Raw genomic sequence first — 13,335 nt, forward strand, 5'->3', positions numbered from 1 at the left:
CTAACAAAAATATACCATGTTTCCTCTTCATTTTATTAATAACCCAACCGAGTGTTGTTTTAATCTAAGGTTTTTTATTTTGTATACAACTTATAGACTCTAATTTGATTGTAATTATTTTAAGATTCTTGAAGAGTGTTTCAAAAATTTACATGTACCCAATCAAGAAGAAAAAAATTAGATATATATTAGCTAATAGTTTGATGATGTAACATAAAATATAAAATGAACATTATAAAATCACAATAGAAAACCTTATGTATTTTTCATTGCTCAATTAAAAAATATAGAAAATATTATTTTGAAAATAAAATATTCTCAATGACAAATAGCCAACCAAATGGCAGTACAAGATTTTCCAACCCATTGAATGGCTGGATAAATTATGCCCCACCAGTATAATGTATTTATTATATCAAGAACCCACCAAATCAAATTAACTATAAGACCAAAAAGGTCTTCCAATATGAACTTGTTGAAGTATTTTTTATCTGTGAAAATGTAGAGTTTTGAATGAAAAGTCCTTACCCTTACTGCCAAAGGAACAACACACAACATAAACCACACAGACAATGCCAACCATAGATATTTTCGTCCCACAACAAGGGTTATTGCAGAGCCAAATGCTACCAATAATGCTAATAATGCTACCATCACTGCCAAAAAACTAGTTTCAACCATAGGACTATCTTCCTTCTTTCCAAAAACTGCAAACAATAAGAGAACTGCTGACCCAATAGAAGTACCAAATGCTATTGTATCTGATATCACAAACACGTAGAAGAGAAAAACATAAAATATGCATTGGTACTTTGGACCTGTGTGTAATTCAGGTTCTCTTATTAGCTCTTCTCCCAATACATCAAAGGGTGCTGCAAAAGCAATTGTCGCAATCAACACTGCATTCAAAGAAATTATTTCACTTCGCCACTTTAACCACGATGTAGAAATCTTTGTTTCTTCTACCTCCACAACCACATTTGCATTATAGATTGCCCCATTCTCCTTAAGTAGCTTTATGATCTGAAACAAAATTTTAATATAAAATAAGGGGTGTTATGCTATCTTTATCAAGATTAAAATGCATAAAAGTATTATTAATATATAATAAAATTTAATTAAAAACAACTTATTTAAAAAAAAAAGTTGACTATAGTCTTCAATTTTTACAATTAATTCAAATATGTTACTAGTAGAGATCAATCTATGTAACTGGTTTTCAAAGTTAAGATCTATAAATAGGGTGTCTTTTTAGCAATATAATATAAGTATCAAAATAGATTTAATCAAGGGCTTTTAAAAATAAAATAAAATCATAATCTATATTTGGTGTCATTTTATGTTTACTAGGGTATTATATTATTATAGATGTTGATAATAATAAGTATAAAATAAATATATTTTGAATGTTATATCAAACTCAAATGATTATATATTTCTATTTGTTTAAATTTGTGATATTAATGTTTGTCATTAAATGTTTAAATGTATAGAACAACATCATTTGATTGTGCCAAAATTTACCTTTTTATTTGATTTGATTTCATTCACTTAAGGATTAAGAAATTAAATAAAATAGAATGGCAAGTAACTAAATAGTATTTGATCATTCATGATTAATTATTTATAATCACTAGATACTACATCCATAAGATTCTAGTTACTCACCAATAAGATTCTACCCTTAGGAAGGAAATGGTTGTACCAAATAAGTAAATTATTATTATTTTTTTATCAAAATCCTTACAAATAACCAAGATAGTTCTTATTGTTCAAAAAAGATATTTATTTTACATCTTTTATACCATTTGTATCAAAAATGTAAAAGTTAGTTTTTTTTTTTTATCACTATAGTTTTAATCAAGACTATGTTTATCTATTTGAAACAAGTGTAAAATTAATTCTTCATCTAAGTTATAAGGGTGAATTAGGGGCTGATATTTTGAATTAGCTAGCATTTATAGTGTAACAAGATCATATAATTTATAAATGAAACATATATGTAAACTAGAACACATTAAATATGGAAATACTTTGGCAAGTGTTGCCACTTCTCTTCAAAGTGAATAAGATGAGCTTTTACAAAGAGAAAATATAATAATCTTTTATCCCTCTTCTACTTTTCAAGAAAATTAAAGCATATAGGGTACATATGTTACATTGACTAAGCTAACAAGATGAACATTTGTGTCAAACTCATATGATGTTAGTTGTATCACAAATACATGTTATATTAAAATTAAAATGTGTTGAAGTGTGTATCATTCTAATCATATAGACTAATAGAGTAGGTCTATGTATTGTGACATATGAGGATGTGAATGCTCTATGTGGCATGCATATATGGTTTGACTAGACATTAATATGTGTTGATATGTTTGAGATGACAATATGTGTGTAAGAAGTGTTGCATGATGACACATGAGAATTGGACATGGGTATTTGAATACATAGTGTTTCATGTGGATGCAAGAGTACTATGTTCCATTCATTAAGTGTAGCTAAGTGTACAAATGATGATACTAAAGAGGATACATGAGGTTGTGTCTAGATAATTCGTTTATCTAAAAGGAGTAATTCTTCCTGTTCTATTGGTAGTGAACTAAGGATATTGTATGTGTAATTTCTAAAATGTTTACTACTTAGCCTAATCTAGTTGCTAGCTAATTTTTTCCTCATGGATCATTGTGGATTCACTAGGTTTAATTACATACAATTTTGGATCTACTCATGGGATATACTAGAGTGCGTGAAATAAGTTAATTAGTTATGAGGTGAAGTTAATATGTAAGCCTAAGTATTTTGGAAGGTAAAAAATGAAGCCAATATCACCATCTATGCCAAGAATAATATAAGGATCATTATGTAGAGGATTAGTATTTTAATGTGGCTCCTTGAATCATTCCTTTTGAATATGCAATCATTTTTGGCCACTTAAAATATGTGAGGTGTGTAATGAATATCATGGTGATATTTAAATTTCTATTTTGGGAATGTAAGTAACCATCGAACTTGTTAGTGTACAACCTAGAAGTTCTATAGAAAATTTTGTGCCTTATTCTCATTCTTATATGTGCATATCTAATGGTGAAACTACATGGTAGGATACATCAATGGTTTTATTGGTTGGAAACTAATATGTGTCTAGAAAAGACTTTGCCCAATAGTATTATATTTAGATATGTATTGCATGCATGCTAGATATAGTAGATGTTATCACAACATATACATAGGTTTGCATTATTGTAGATGTGCACAAGATGCATGAGAATGTGGCTAACTATATTTATAACCATGTATCTAACATTTACAATAATTTTAATAAAAAATGACTAACAAATTATGAATTATAAAATGATGGAAGCTGATAAACCAAAATGAACCCAAAAATGAGTGAAGAATATACATGTAACCTTTTCCATAATAAGACTCTCCTTGCTCAATCATGATGATCATCTTTAAGAATCACAAATTCATTATTATGCTTTGTCATAACTGATCTACTCAAGAAACCTATGTTAATAAATTGTTGAGATTATCTTAGAATCAAAACAATGGTTCAACCCAAGGTTCTTATTTATAATTATTGTGATGCTCTAAGGAATAAAGAAATGGTATGGTTGTTGAATACCTAGACAACCGAGAGGGGGTGTGAATTAGTTGTCTATTAAAATTTATTTTATTTTTCTTATAGAAATAGATCCGGTAAACTAATCTCTGATTACTTAACTATGATTAGATATAAACATGAAAGATCATACACATGAAACACCAGATATGACGTGGAAAACCCAAGAAGGGAAAAACCACGAAGAATGTTAGTTCTTAATATGAAAAAACCTGTTAGGGTGACACCAATTAAGGTGATTTTTACAAAGATGGCTCATTGCAGGTGGGCTCACTACCTGGATAAAACCGCCAGAAAAAGAAAGAGGGCTCACTGCCCAAAAGAAGAAGAAAGAAATAATCCACCACTAAAGCACATAACCGAATTGCTAGAAGAAATCTTAGGCTCACTACCACTGGTACCAGACAACATCAACACACAATGACACTAATCATCTACAACCAAACAAAACCTCACACAAATCAACAAGAGATAGATCTTCTTTACAATCCAAATTCTTCTCTATCTTTCTATAATTTATATATGTTCCTCATTCCAATCATTCTTCATTTTTTCATGTCGGCCAAAGAGATAAAGAAACACAATTCAAAATAAGTCTTCACTAAGCATTCTCACGGTGGAAAGGAATGAGAAGTGGACCACACTACGATGCAACAACACATTATCCAAATGCTACAATCACCAGAGATTAAGGTAGAGCATCTAGGGTCAACCGGACTTGAAATGATCATATCCAAAACCACAAATTCAGAGCACACCAACATGAGATGAGTCAGAATAGCAAAGATAAGTGCATGCATAACATAAATTTAAAATCTCATTAACTGAACTGGAAATGCAGAGAAACGCAAAGCACTAAAACCTCTACCAGAAAACTTCATTACTTAATAGACTTCTAGAGCACAACTTCTGAACCTCCAAAACACAAGAGTAATATCTCAAAGCAATATCCAACAACATATCAACACATCAACACATCTGCAACATATCAACAAAGCGAAGCAAAACCGAACACTGAAACATAGAACCGGTATGTTGACATCAATGAAAACCATACTAACATGTATCAAACATCTTCACATTTACACCAATCTCCCTCTTTGTCATTGATGGCAACATTCATCAACAACAAATACAAACAATACATAACTTCTCCAAAAAAATTCTCACTCTTAGAAAAATGACTATATATGTCCCCCTTTGACATCAAGTACAAAGGTGAATAAAAATCAGCTCACAAACCCACATAGGTCCCCCTAAGAGGAAGCCCCAAACATTAGCCCAGACAAAAATATATGCATGAAGTTCCTTAGACTAATGCACTAATAAATGCACCTAGTTCAAACTAGGAAGGAGTATGACCCCAAACATTTGTTGGAGATACTCAAAAGTATCTTTGCACAAAGCCTTCATAAAGATATCTACAACTTGCTCTTTTATAGGTGTTGGTGTAAATAATTATTCATCATGGATATTATTACACTTACTTAAGTTTACTTAGGATAATGCATTTCATAGTAGTTTGGATATGAGACACTTGGGTGTTTGTGTCACATTGGGATAGTGTGTGTAGGAGAAATTCCACCTCTTATGGTGTTGATCTTGTTATTACACTATCATATCCACTTATTGTGGAGTGATAATTCCACCTTCGGTGGGTGATCCACCTCATGTGGAATATTATATTATTTCTCCTACCTACCCACACCTATTTCCTACCTACCCTTGTTTCTTATTGAGCCACATGTCATATTTGTGTGCTCATACATATCCCTAGCCTTGCCTATATAAGCAGGCTCATCTACATTGTATGTAACAACTATTGATAATCCAGTTGATTATTGATCATTTTCTATTGATGAGAATACAGTTTATTCTTGTCCCATATTATGTCTCTATCTTGTACATTTCATTGACCTCTTGATCTTGGCAAAATCCAACATGGTATCAGAGCTATTGGAGTTTCATTGATTCATCTTGAAGAGGCATTATTGTGACGTCAAGAGGCAGATCTGAGGAGCATCATCATTTGGAGGCGTCCTAGACCAAATCCGACCTCTCCATTGCGTCCGGAAGGCCATTTCCATGAATTTTGGTTATAAAGTTGGCCTATTTTGGTGAGAAAATTTTTTTTCCCCAATTTTGCTATATCGTACAGATTTTTAGAATATTCATGTATTTTTCTAAAACAAACAAAAAAAAATTCTGAAAATTTTTTCAAAAAATTCAAAAAAAAAAAAAATCAAAAAAATTCGAAAGCAAAAAAATTGAAAAAGTCTAAAAAAAAAAAAGGAAAAATCATTTTTTGGGGGGTCTGCAGACCCCCCCCCCCCGTGCTCGCCGTACCTGTCTTTTCGCAAGTCGCAGGTTGCAGTTTTCCGGCAGACATCATACCTCGATCTCGGCTCTGCCGCACCCGTACCTTGGCCATCGCGCGTACAATCCTCGGCGTCCACGCTCCGTGCCTTCCACCATCTCCAGCACGCCGTGTCTCCTTCGCCGTCTGTCCGAGCTCCGAGCCCGCAACGTTATCCACCACCGCCGCCTCCCGCGAGCAGCCCCCGCCGTGTCCTCCGCGCTGCGCCGAAGCCACCGTCCGCGCCCGCTGTCCGTCAGCCTCTTGTCCATCACCGACGGTTCCCCGCGCTCAGCTCCGACACCTTCGCTCCAGCCACCAGCAGCTCCGCCGCCCGAGCGCAGCTCGGCTCACCCCGCCGGCGACCGTGCCACATCACCCGGACACGCAGATTCTCTGTACAGTGACATCGGCCATCCATACGCCGAGTCAACACATGCGGACCAAACCGTACACCACGTCATCAGTACGGACTGCCACATCAATAGCCGCATCACCCTGCACAGTCAGCATTCCGTACAGTACGGAATACCCAGTCAGCTTGCCACATAATCAGTCCGTACAGTACAGACGCTTAGTCAGCCAGAGAGACGACGTTTTGGCGACGGTCATACGGTCGTCAAATTTAACACAGTGTTTTGCTGACGTCAGCACCACATCAGCAGGGTTTGAAATTTTTTTGACCCCCTCTCATTTGCATTTTTGATTTTGCAGTTCAACTTCAAATGGCCATAACTTGCTCATTTTTGCTCCTTTTTTGGTGCAATTTTTTTTGAAATGGGCTAGAATTTCATGCTCTCCGCAGTGGTGAAAGAATTTTTTGATTTTGATGCATGGATTTTTTTAGAAAATGCAGTTTTTGGTGACTGTCCCTGAGTAATCCCAGTTTTTGCAACCTCAGAGGCTTCGTTTGGGGTCATCCGACCTCCTTTTTAGGTGCCGTTTTTTTTGAAAGTGCATATTTTTTTGTCTACTTTCACATGATGCTATCAGATTGATGTCATTGTAAGTAGAAATTGTACTTTCAGATCTTGGCCATTTTTGGCTCTCTTGGTACTTGTATATTTGCTTGAATCTCAGTTAGATTCATTGCACTATTGATTGAAGTCTCTTTTATCTCATTTGAGAAGTTGTAAAATTTGCATCATAAGCCCACTTTGCCTTGTTTTGCAAGTGGCTCATTGTAATCGCACTAAGTATAAAGTGCCAAAATCATCACTTTTGGGGGGGTACTTTGATTGATTGAATTTGGGGGGTGTCTCTTGTGCTTTTGTGCTCTTGTGTTCTTTCCTTTTTGCTGCTATGGGTTCTTCTAAGTTTCCTCTCTTTAACTCCACATAACTATGCTACTTGGAAAATTGATGCATGGAGTAAACTTATGGAAAAAGGACTCACTCATTACATTGATGGAACTATTGTTGCTCCAGCTGATCCTAAGGCTGATCCAGTTGGTCACTTAGATTGGCTCACTAAAAATATCATGGCAATTGGTACCTTAAGAAAGTATGTATCAAAGGATTTCATTTTTCATATTGAGAAATGCACTCTAATCAAGGATGCTTGGCAAAAGTTTCAAGACTTGTATGGTCAAGTTGATGAGATTAGGGGATATCAAATTGATAGTGATCTCGCCATGTTAGATCCCAAGAACTTTGATACTATACAAGATTATGTCACTAAAGCAAATGAGTTGAGGGCACAACTCAAAGATTGTGGCATTGATAAGAAGGATACTCAATTGATATTCAACTTGATAGGGAAGCTTCCACAAGAATATGCAACATTTGTTTCTAGTTTCCAAACTCATACGATGACAATGGGTTCAAGCTACAAAATGCCTACATTTGATGCTTTCAATGAAATGTTGATGATGGAACAAACTAAGTTGATAAGCATGGGCATTCTTAAGGCTTCTTCTAAGTCTCAAGCATTAGTGGCAAATCAAGGGAACAAAGGAAATCAAGGAAAGGACAACTCAAACAAGAAGAAATGGCAATCAAAGCCTAAAGAAAAAGCATCATCTTCTCCACAACAAGGAGATTCATCCTCTTCCAAGAAAGATAATTCACCAAAGAGAGAGAGACCTACTTGTGCTTATTGTAAAAAGATTGGTCATGAGGAACATCGTTGCCATACTAAGAAGATTGATGAACTCACACATATCATCAAAAAGCATAACATTGATTTGCCTAAAGTCTACAAGAAGGATGATTCATCAACTTCCACTTCCTCACATTCAAAAGGAAAAGGGCAAGCATTCATGGCTTCTACAAGTGGAAAAACTCACTCTTTTAGAACAAGAAAAGGAAAAGCTCTATGTGCTACAACAAATCATACTTCAGAGAGATGGCTTCTAGATTCGGGGGCTTCTCATCATATGGCATCTTCACAATCTATGTTCTCTACATTTGAGCCTCGCACCATGCCACAGATTTTGATGGGCAATCATACATACATGGATGTGATTGGGAAAGGATCTATTGACATTGGGGATAACTCCTTCAATGATGTGTTGTGTGTACCCCACTTGACAAACAATCTCCTTTCTATCTATCAAATCACACATGGCGCAACTAAGAGAGTTGTGGAGTTCACACCTGACTCAGTTTTTATTAGAGACATGGAGACTAGAGCTATCATTGCAACTGGGGTGGTTGATCATGCATCTCGGTTATACTCCTTTTCAGATTTTGTTGATGATGATGATTTCACATTTGATGATTCTACACATGATGATCACACTTATTATGATGATTTAGATTTTGAGGAGAACTTTGGACACTTGAACATGGGGATTCTCACATGTGACCCAGTTCTTGAGTCTTGTATTTCATCTTCTCATCTTGATATCACATCACCTATTGCACCTGATGATGCAGATAGTGCGACAGTTTTGCCTTCATGTGATTCAGTGCAGCAGGATATACATTGTCTTCCAGCTTCAGATTCATGGGATGATTACATGACAGATATTGCAGGTTTGTTTGTGGAATCCTACATTGCAGATTTGGGAGACATCATTGATGACATACATCTTCTCTTTGATGAAGATGATCCTTCTTCGATTGTTGCGAGGGAACACTCTGACCCTCTTGTTCATTCTCTACATGATCATTCTTTCGAGGTTGACATGATTGTGGATACTTATGTACAGCAGTTGGAGGAGGTCTCTTTATTCTTTGAGGAGACACATGAGTCTTTGGATATTGTTCTACATTCATCTTCACTAGATGTTGGAGTTCCTTTTTCAGTAGTGTGGAGCAGTTCACCACCTTTGGAAGGGGTATCTTTTAGCATCAACATGGGGACACTTGAGCAGTTTTCAGAGATTCCTTTCATCATGAGTTTTCTTCATACATCTTCCCTTCATGATTGGGGAGACTTCATGGATACACCTTTGGTTTTGTTTCTTCCTAAGGGGAGGAATGTTGTTCGACGTTCGTGGAGCAGTTTCTTCATACATCGAGCTTCTATCATTGGTGCAGATTCTTCATTGAGGGAGGATCACAGTTTGACTTCTCTTCTTCTCTCATATGGGGGGGACTTTTTCCTCACATGGGGTTTTGTTCCTCACATACTTCTATGAGAGTTTTTTGTATAGCTTTCATCTCTCTTTTGGGGGAGGGTTTTTTCCCATTGGGTTTTTCTCTCTTTCCCCACTTTGTGAGAGATTTCATTGCATTGGTTTGCATGCATTTGCATTTGTGCATGGGTACCTAACATGGCCTCGTAGCCGGGACCCATCTTGCATTGCTTAGTTGCATTGTAGACTTAAGTGCATTCCCCTAAGTTTCACTTAAGGGGGGGTGTTGGTGTAAATAATTATTCATCATGGATATTATTACACTTACTTAAGTTTACTTAGGATAATGCATTTCATAGTAGTTTGGATATGAGACACTTGGGTGTTTGTGTCACATTGGGATAGTGTGTGTAGGAGAAATTCCACCTCTTATGGTGTTGATCTTGTTATTACACTATCATATCCACTTATTGTGGAGTGATAATTCCACCTTCGGTGGGTGATCCACCTCATGTGGAATATTATATTATTTCTCCTACCTACCCACACCTATTTCCTACCTACCCTTGTTTCTTATTGAGCCACATGTCATATTTGTATGCTCATACATATCCCTAGCCTTGCCTATATAAGCAGGCTCATCTACATTGTATGTAACAACTATTGATAATCCAGTTGATTATTGATCATTTTCTATTGATGAGAATACAGTTTATTCTTGTCCCATATTATGTCTCTATCTTGTACATTTCATTGACCTCTTGATCTTGGCAAAATCCAACAGTAGGTACATATTCAAGTTTCACTTCACTATCTAGCACTTTTTCCCTTAAGAAATGATATTGAATAGAAATATGCTTTATTTTGGAATGCAGTACTAAGTTCTTAAAGATATTGATTGCACTTGTATTATCACACATGATTGAGATCGATTCATCAAACATTATGCTAGTATCCTTCAATGTTTGTTTCATCCAAAGTACCTGAGTGCAACATGAAGCAATTGCAATGTGCTCAGCTTTTGTTGTTGATAAAGATATAGAATCTTGATTCTTACTTAACCAGGCAACTAACCAAAAGCCAAGGAAAAATGCTCCACCACTAGTACTCTTTCTGTCATCCACACTTCTTGCCCAATCTGCATCAGTATAAGCTTTCAAATTAAAGTTTGATCCTCGGGGATACCATAATCTGAAATTTTCTATTCCTTTCAAATATGTGAATATCCTCTTTACTGCAACAACATGAGATTCCTTCGGTTCTTGCTAAAATTTGGCTGCAAGATAAACAACATACATGATATCCGATCTGGTAGCAGTTAGGTACAACAATTCTCCAGTCATAGATTTGTACTTTCTTTCATCAATTTTAGGAGATTTATCATCATTAGTCAACTTGCATCTAGTAGTCATAAGAGTACATACCGGTTTGGAGTTCTCCAATCCAAACTTCTTCAATAGCTCTCTAACATACTTTGACTAAGAAATGAAATTACCTTTACTATTTTGATTTACTTGCAATCTAAGAAAGAAAATTAACTCACCAATCATAGACATTTCAAATTCCTTTTGCATTTCACTAGAAAACTTCTTGCACATGTCATCATTACCTCCAAATATTATATCATCCACATAAACAACAATAATTAGGATCTTACTTGATTCAAATTTAAAGTAAAGATTGTTGTCAACCTAGACCCTTTTTGAAAACCTTGATTCAGTAGATACTTGTCTAACCTTCCATACCAGGCTCTAGGTGCTTGATTCAATCCATGCAACAGCTTCTTTAATCTACATACAACATCTGGTTCATTTGACAACTTCAATCCTTTCGGTTGTTCAATGTAAACTTCTTTTAACTCTCCATTCAGAATTGTTCATTTCACATCCATTTGATAGACTTTGAAATCCTTAAATGCTGCAAAAGACAAAAACATCCTAATAGATTCTAGCAACAAGAGCATATGTCTCTTCAAACTCAATTCATTCAACCTATGTGTATCCTTTGTATTCCAACCTTGCTTTGTTTCTTACTACATGACCATCTTCATCCAACTTATTTGGGAACACCCATTTTGTTCCAATGACATTCTTATTTGCCGGTCTAGGGACTAGTTTCCAAGTTTGATTCTTCTCAATTTGATCCAGCTCTTCCTTCATAGCCTTCATCCAATTCTAATATTGACAAGCTTCTTCAACTGTCTTCAATTCAACTTCAAAAATTAAACATAAGAGAATTTGTTCTTCATCAGCTTTGCTTCTTGTAATAACTCTTCTGTTTTTCTCTCCTATAAGTTGATTCTCAGAATGATTTTTCTACACATACCTCGGGGTTTTTGATATAGTTGCCAAAGAAACCCGATTTTCTTTCTACTTGTCTTCATCTCTGTTAATCTCTTCTTCTCTGCTTGCAGACTCATCATATTCATAACCTGCTTGTATACTAGTTTCTTTTAAAATATTTTCATTAACCTTCACATTTGCACTTTCAATGATTTTATTCAACCTCTTGTCATAACATTTGTAATATTTTCTCTTAATAGAATAAACTAGAAATATACCTTCATCAACTCTGTTATCAAACTTCCCAAGATTTCCTTCATCTCTCCAGATATAACATTTACTTGAACCAAAAACTTTGAAATACCTTACTGAGGGAATCCATCCATGCCACAACTCATATGTTGTCTTCCCATACTTCTTTCTGAATAACTATGGGTATACACAACAATGTGTATAACTTCTCTCTAGTAAACTTCTGGTAGATTTGCTTCTTTGATCATAGTTCTTGCTGCCTCTTGAATAGTTGACTATTCATTCTTTCTACTACCCCAATCTACTGAGTTGTCCTAGGAGAAGATAAATGTCTTCTAATTCCATGTTTCTCACAGAAAGTATTAAATTCATCAGAAATAAATTCCCCTCCTCTATCAGATCTTAAGCATGTCATACTTCTATCAACTTCATTGTCAACTCTAGCTTTGAATATCTTAAACTTTTCCAATGCCTTTGATTTTTCTCTTAGAAATGCAACCCGTCATTCTAGAATGATCATCTATTAAGAGAATGAAATGCCTCTCACCTTGTAAACTCCTTGTTTTGGTCAGACTACAAAGGTCTGTGTGTACCAAATCCAATAATCTAGTAGAAGATTGTTCTTTTCCTTTGAATGTTCCTTTTGTTTGCTCTCCCACTTGACATTCTTTGCAAATATTGTAATTCGTTTTAGTTAGTCTTGATAAATCTCTCACAGCTCTTGTCATACTAATCTTCACCAAATTATCAAAGTCGATATGACACATCCTCTAGTACCATAGCCAACTTTCATTGATTTGAGATAATAGGCAATGCCCAATAGCAACTTCTAATTGATAGACGTTTCCACCTGCCTTTTCCTCCACAACAATAATAGTTTTGGATCTCTTTTGGATCTCACAACCACCATCGTAAAAAAACAACATTGTAACCATTTTCACACATCTACCCAACACTCAAGAGATTATGATGTAATCCTTTTACGTAGTAAAAACTGTCAGTGTTATGCTTTACATCAAAAGTAATATAGCCAATTCCAACAATCTGAGTAGTCTAATAATCTCCAAATCTAACATAACCACCATCATACTTTTAAAGCTTTACAAATTTATTTTTGTCACTGGTCATATTATTTGAACATCCACTATCAATCAATCGTTCATTTCTATCTTTTCTAACATGCAAAGTTGAAGCATCCATCTCAACAATCTTAGAATTAATACTAGGTTTAGGTCCACCTTTATCCACCAAGAATAAACAATCACCATCCTCATAATCCGACTCATCCTCTGAA

The 13,335-nt window shown here is 35.2% G+C and overlaps 1 protein-coding gene across 1 annotated transcript in view; it reads right to left on the reverse strand.

Moving 5' to 3' along the window:
* Positions 1–274: 274 nt before the first annotated feature.
* LOC131032194 (ankyrin repeat-containing protein At5g02620) overlaps positions 275–13,335 on the reverse strand; it is a 120,682-nt gene continuing 107,621 nt past the window's right edge. The window contains exon 4 of the mRNA XM_057963138.2: positions 275–1,023. Within this exon, the coding sequence (XP_057819121.2) occupies positions 319–1,023 (705 nt within the window). The 3' untranslated portion in view covers positions 275–318. The remainder of the gene's footprint in view (positions 1,024–13,335) is intronic.

This window comes from Cryptomeria japonica, chromosome 4 (assembly GCF_030272615.1).
Source record: "Cryptomeria japonica chromosome 4, Sugi_1.0, whole genome shotgun sequence".
Taxonomy (NCBI): domain Eukaryota; kingdom Viridiplantae; phylum Streptophyta; class Pinopsida; order Cupressales; family Cupressaceae; genus Cryptomeria; species Cryptomeria japonica.